The sequence below is a fragment of the Empidonax traillii genome, unplaced genomic scaffold (assembly GCF_003031625.1).
Source record: "Empidonax traillii isolate 1590-97213 ecotype Southwest subspecies unplaced genomic scaffold, ASM303162v1 scaffold142:size1213974, whole genome shotgun sequence".
Lineage (NCBI taxonomy): Eukaryota > Metazoa > Chordata > Aves > Passeriformes > Tyrannidae > Empidonax > Empidonax traillii.
Window position 1 is genome coordinate 26,353 of NW_020955335.1, and position 6,148 is coordinate 32,500.

At 43.5% G+C, this 6,148-nt stretch overlaps 1 protein-coding gene across 8 annotated transcripts in view; it reads left to right on the plus strand.

The window, feature by feature from the left end:
- Positions 1-6,148, plus strand: part of CCNT2 (cyclin T2) — a 28,935-nt gene that overhangs the window by 15,813 nt on the left and 6,974 nt on the right. For 5 of the 8 annotated variants that reach the window (XM_027884289.1, XM_027884294.1, XM_027884286.1 and 2 more), the window contains 3 exons: positions 2,753-2,798; positions 4,088-4,251; positions 5,941-6,011. In XM_027884289.1, the coding sequence (XP_027740090.1) occupies positions 2,753-2,798; positions 4,088-4,251; positions 5,941-6,011 (281 nt within the window). Of the gene's footprint in view, positions 1-1,469; positions 1,998-2,532; positions 2,799-4,087; positions 4,252-5,940; positions 6,012-6,148 lie in introns of those variants that run through there. The other 3 variants (XM_027884291.1, XM_027884292.1, XM_027884293.1) reach the window with 3 other exon arrangements.

Sequence of the window (6,148 nt, forward strand, 5' to 3'; positions counted from 1 at the left end):
AGGCTGAGAAAGACAAGGTCAGCAGAAGAGGAGGTGAAAATGCATCAGCTTTTTCAGAGGGTATTCACGGGAGGAAAATGTAAGTCTTAGTGTACTGAGTGGTGTGGAAAGATCTGAAAGCCCAGCTGCACTCCAGCACTGCTGCAGGTGGCCTCCACATACTGAACTTTCACCTCAGGCTTTCACAGGCCTGTTCCCGAGGTTTAAGTGCTTTCGAGGAAGTAAAGCCACCAGGACTGCTCAGACCTGACTGCCTACACCATGGCCTGCTCCAGCCCTTTGCAGACACAGCAGGCATCCACCAGCACACCTCTGCTCAGAGCCTGGGGCTCTTCTCCTTTGGCCAGAAGGACCAGAAGCTCCTCTCTCCTGATGCTGACTGGCTTATCTGCCATCTCCTCTTTCCGGAGAACGCTCCCAAATGCTGGCAGGGTCCAGGCATAGCCACCTACCACCCTCCTGAGGGGGACTTGGCAGTCACATTTTCATGAGTATCCCAAGATCCAAGATAAGCTGTGTTGAAGAAAAGACTCAGATATCTTGGAATTGCAACCATTGTGTGGCTCTGCCCAGCAAAAAAAAAAACCAAAAACATTTTGGTTTCCAGTTGGCAGTTTCTTGGAGACGGCCTTTTGGAAGGTGTATTGGACAGCAAGTCCCGTTCAAAAATATTGATTCCTACCTCAGTGACCCCCTGCCTTGTGGTTGCTTCTGCAGCAGTGGGACAGGGTGGGTGTTTGGAGTCCCTCTGAGCTGCTGAAAGCTCAAGCTGCTCATTCCTGGTTGGTGCCGCAGCCATCAGTCCTGCAGCTCGGGAGTTTGAAGAGCAGCTCTGCTGGCTTGTTTGAGCCTCTGCTTCAAGATGATTGCAATTTGGAGATGCACTTTTCACTGCTAGAATGGAAGTAAAGCACCAAAATACAGGAGCCAAAATTCATTAGCTTTAATTCCTGTGATGGGTTCTGCTCAACCAAAGCTGTCCTAAATAGAAGAGTTTGGGAGGGGTGTTTTTAGTTGTGCCTTGTGTTATCAAAGGCTTCGGTTTTGAGCTGAAACTTCTGGTTAGTTTTGGCAATGATTGTTATGAGCTGTAAATAAGTTGAAACACCATCATACTACTTGTAGTATAGGTAAGGTATTTAGCACTTTAACTTTTGATTGGGGCCAAAATGTGTGTTTCAAGATGTGATTCTTTTCTTCCAGGTATGTGTTTTGATTTACTCAACTTCCAAGCTGCTGTTAAATAGAAGTTTTCTGGCATCTGCTTTTCTTCCTTGTTCAAAAGGGCCATTTCAGTGAGAGTAGAGATGCTTCTTGTCCCAGTCCTGTAATTCAGACATGTGACTTTACAGAGTGTATAAATACTGAAGCTCCTTTAGACATTGCTTTGGTGAAAAATGAGGAGCAAGACATCAATTTGTCATAACAAAACAAATGAAAATACACAATGGTTCAGTGAGACTCAGTCTCATTTCACTGTTTCTCTTTTTGGTAATTCCACCTTACATTTCATTAGTTGGGAGGGAGAGGAAGAGGTTATTTGGTATTTAATTACCATTAGAGTTTGCAAACTAAATATTATAGTACAACACATTGTCAGGTCACCTTCTGATTATTATGGCTCAGTAGAATTTGTGTGGGAACAGATCCTATTGCCTTGCTACTTCCATTTTCTTCTGGGATTATGGCACTGCCTGGCTGTGTAGCATAAAGACAAATCTGATTTGTGCTCCCTGGCAATCATTAGAAGTTGAGTTAAATCACATTTTATTATGCTGTTTAAAATTTGAAATTTAAAAGCCGCTATAGTATTTATCAAACTTTATGGAAATATTATTATTAAAATAAAAGCTTAACAATGTTCCCTTTGACATAAAATTCAACACTACGCTCTCTGCAGGTAGCACTGATTTCAAGTGATAGTGTCAAAGTAAGACTTGAATGAAGGCTGCATTCAATCTGCCTTGTGGCCAGCTATCCCATTAATGCATGTTACAGTAAGTTCTCTTACCTGAGTGAGGAGTTGGGGTGTCCCTGCAGGGGTCAGCACTGCGTGCCTGTAACAGCCTGACTCAGTAGCTTTTCGTTTCTGGCATGTTGCAGTCTTGTGTTTTGGTTTGTTTTTTTCCTGACTAACTAAAATGAACTTGTTGGTTTTCTATTGAAGCTTTGCCATAGGTTTAAGAAACGTGGAGCAAAAAGTTCTGAGCACAGTGCTCTTAATTAGAAGGAGCAGAAAACTGATTTTTTTTTTTTTTTTTAGCTTCTCACCCTTTAGCCTGGGGACTTGTGGTGTTGTAGGGCTTTGGGAGAGGGACATGGCTCTGGTTTTGGGGAGGTGGGGGGGTGGGAGGGGTGTCCTGCCATGCTCCTCTCCAAGGGCAGGGTGTGCACTGTGCTGTGAATGGGCTGGGACTGCTCTGTCCTGCAGCCCAGGGAATGGCAGGAATCATCTCCAGGTGAGGGTCGGGAAGCAGCGCTTCCCAGAGCAGAGTGCTCTCAGCCCTGAGGAGACAGGGGTTGGATCAGCAGAGGGAGGGGCAGTGAATAGGACTGGTCCAGCCCCAGTACTGAATGTAAGGGCCCCTTCTGTGTCTCAGAAAATATAATTTTGAAGGCTAGTCAGCCAAATTGAGATCAGTTCTGTAGCAATACCCAGCAGCGATTTCGGAAGGTAAAACTGCTCTAATTTTGGAACGAACCCGCCGAGTTCGTGCCGACCTTTAATCTCCCTGTTTCTCTTTTCTTACAGCAAGCAAGGATTTGGCACAGACATCCTATTTCATGGCTACCAACAGGTTGTTATCCTGAACCTCTTTGTTGCACTGTTGTAGCACACTATAGCTTCCTTTACTGCAGGGCCCCCTCCATGTGTCTGCCCTTGTTGCAGCGGGAGACTGGGCCGCCTCCAGTGGTGGTTCCTGCCCGCCTGCAGTGCGGTGTATTGGACAAGGGCCTCGTGGCACACAGGGGTTAAATGCACAATGAGAAGTGTAGTGGTGCTTTCTGATGACATTTTTCTCCATTGTGAGTGCATAAATCTAAAATTGGTAGCCTGAATAGCAGCTAAAGATTACAAAGAGATAAACTTAACCTAGAAACCCGAGCGTCTTGGTAAGTACAAAACTATTTTTAGTTTACACTTGTAGTTAATGGCAGTTTTCTCTTAACTTTAAATATATATTTATCCAGTCTTAACTTATAAAACTGTAGTGGACCTAAGTTCTTTCCAGCTGGCTGATTTTTCTCTTCAGATAGACTAGTACAAGCCCAATGTTCTTCCTTTTAAACACAGCTCTTTAATCTTAATATACAGTTTTAAAACTTAAGTACTTAGACAAACATAAGTTCTAAGATTTCAGATGGGTTTTGTGTATACTTAGGCTGTCACAGAAAGAACGAGAGAGCAGACTTTAGTCTTGATTACTTCAACTTGCAAAACAACTTGAAGCTTAATTTAAGAGGATTTCATTCTGTATACTTGGTTTTTAGGCAATATCTGCTGGTTATCGTAACTGTACACAATAAATAAATCAGTCCTGGTGGTTCCTTGATGGGCAAGGTTCTGTACTTAAAGAGGTGTTGTGCTAAAGCAGTGGAACTGAGCCAGTGTATTTTGTGCTGCTGCCAGCTGGAAGCTGAAGACCAGTTCACAAATGTCACAAATCCAGGCCTGTGAAAGCCAAGCCCACAAGTAATTCACCTGGTTCTGTGGAACTGCTGGGGACTTCTGATTCTCCTTCAGGGACTGCGGAATCAGCTGTCTGCTTTTTACTGGGGAGCTTTAATTGGCCATATTATACTTCTCTCTTTTTAGTACATAAGTATTGTAGAGTAACTGTTAAATTTATTTACTGTTCATCAGACTTTTGATAGCAAAAGCAAATTAAACTTTTCTACCAGATAAATGCACTGCCCTTTGTTTTCTTAGGGCAGTAAGATATCTTATGAACTTATTCAGCAAAATGTTTAACTGCTGTTGCTTGACCAGCTGCCTCATTCTGTCTGTCAACGGTTGATTTGTTTGGGTTTTCTGTTTTTCATGTTTGATTTCCTTTGGTTCCTCATTGGGAAATTTGTGCAACAGTCTTCACCTTACCACGTTCTGCCTTCAGTACAAGCCCACAGTGATAGCCTGTGTGTGCATCCACTTGGCCTGCAAGTGGTCCAACTGGGAGATTCCGGTGTCCACCGATGGCAAACACTGGTGGGAATATGTGGATCCTTCGGTTACTCTAGAACTGCTGGATGGTAAGTGCTACTGCCTTTCCCATCTGGAAACTCCAGGGTTATTATTCAGGAGATGTGCAGGGATGGGAACAGTAAGAGCTTTAAGCCTAAATTAAGTCTCACTGACTTCATGTACCATATTGTCAGGAGAGGAGAGAACTTCGGAAGACAAACTTGAGTTTGAGACCTTTAGTTTGAAGGGAACATCCTTGTACCTTTTGTAGGTGCTGATGAGAATCTTGGGTTTAAATGCTTTTCAGCACTGGAATGTCCCAGTGCAAATTCCTGGTACTGCACCGGAGCAGAACAGTCAGTCGTTTCAGTCCCGGGGGTGTGCATAAAACTGTGCTCACAGGGGCAGTTCTGCATTAACAGCTTGGCATCACTTGTGCTATCTCAAATGCCTGGAAAATAGTTTTTCCTGTCGAAAGGCTTTTCCTGAAGAAAGCAAACACGTAGAACTCCACATACCTGGAAGTTTACTGTCTTTTGAAAAGCACTTACTGCAGAGCAGTGTGGATTTAAGGCCCACGTACACTACTGGAGTGGGAGTGGGAGCTCCTGAGGCTTTCAGATCCACGTGGACTTTGTTGATCCTGGAGTGAACTGTGCATTTTGGAGTAGTAGTGGAAGTCTCCAGGCTTCCCATGGCCCAGCAAGGCTCCCCATGGCCTGCTGCTTTCCTCTGCTGAGCTTTTCTTTCTTAATGGCAATTTTGGGGGTTTTTTTGTAAGCGAGAAATTGAGTAAATGTCATGTGAAGCACCAAAGTAGAGTGAACTTCAGAGTGCAGGTTCAAACATCTCTGTCTGAATGGGCATCTTTAATTTGTATCTAGTTCCAAACACCACCCTGCTTCCTTCCCACATGGCTGTGGGTTTGGAGGGAATGCTGTGAGCTGATTGTGAACTTGGCTCTGTTCTTCAGGCATTTACGGAGCTGGTGTGTTTGATGGACCCGGGCAGACCAAGGGCCTGAGGCAGTTGTGCACTTGGGAGCAGTTTAGTGTATAATTTGTTTGTGGAGTTCTGGAGAAGCCTGTTCTTCCAGACCTGCATTCAGATTCTGACTGTACTTAATTATATTTAGCTCAGGAGTAAAATTAAATTTCAGTGGAAGGTATTTTAATTTGCAGCTGACAAGCATGGAGACCTTCTCTTTCTAATTGCAAGGATCCTTGGGATTTAACACAGCCAAGTGCTCTGCCTTGAACACCAGTTATTTCAAAGCTCTTGTTTACAACAGGGTGTTTCCAAGGGTCTGATGGTTATAGTGTGTGCAGAGCTGTTACTGGGTGTTCCTGAAGTTTGATGGAATGACTGAGACAGTGATTTAAAGACTTTAAAGGAAACTTAAGTTGATACAGAAAATGCCCAGGCTGAATGGCAAGTATGTTATTTGAGGAGCTGTTGTTTGTATAGCTCCCTGTGTAAATTTTTGGTCTAACAAATCCAGGTTGTGCAAGGGTAAAACCAAAATGTAACATTCAAAGCTGTGTTTCAGAATGCTGTAGTGGTCACAAGTCTGTTGCAGTGAAATACTGTAGCCTGTTTTGTTCAAGACTTACCTAACAATTTTTTAATCCAATATAAATTCGGCTCATGCACAGGCTGTAACCTGTATGATCTCAGACTAGGAAAAATGCACCAAGTTCTACCTGTTTATTACAGAATCAGATGTAAAAATGGCTTTTTTCTTTTTTCCTATTCAGAGCTAACTCATGAGTTTCTGCAGATACTGGAGAAAACACCCAGCAGGCTCAAGAGAATTCGGAACTGGCGGGTAAGAAGTTTTCCTGTACCAGTGTCTGGCAAGAAGAGATGAACTTCTAAGAGAACTATGAACCAAAGGGAAAAGTTTAGTTATGTTTATGTGCTGTTTATTCCTGTGGCTGGGTCAGGAGGAGGTGAAACTTTGTG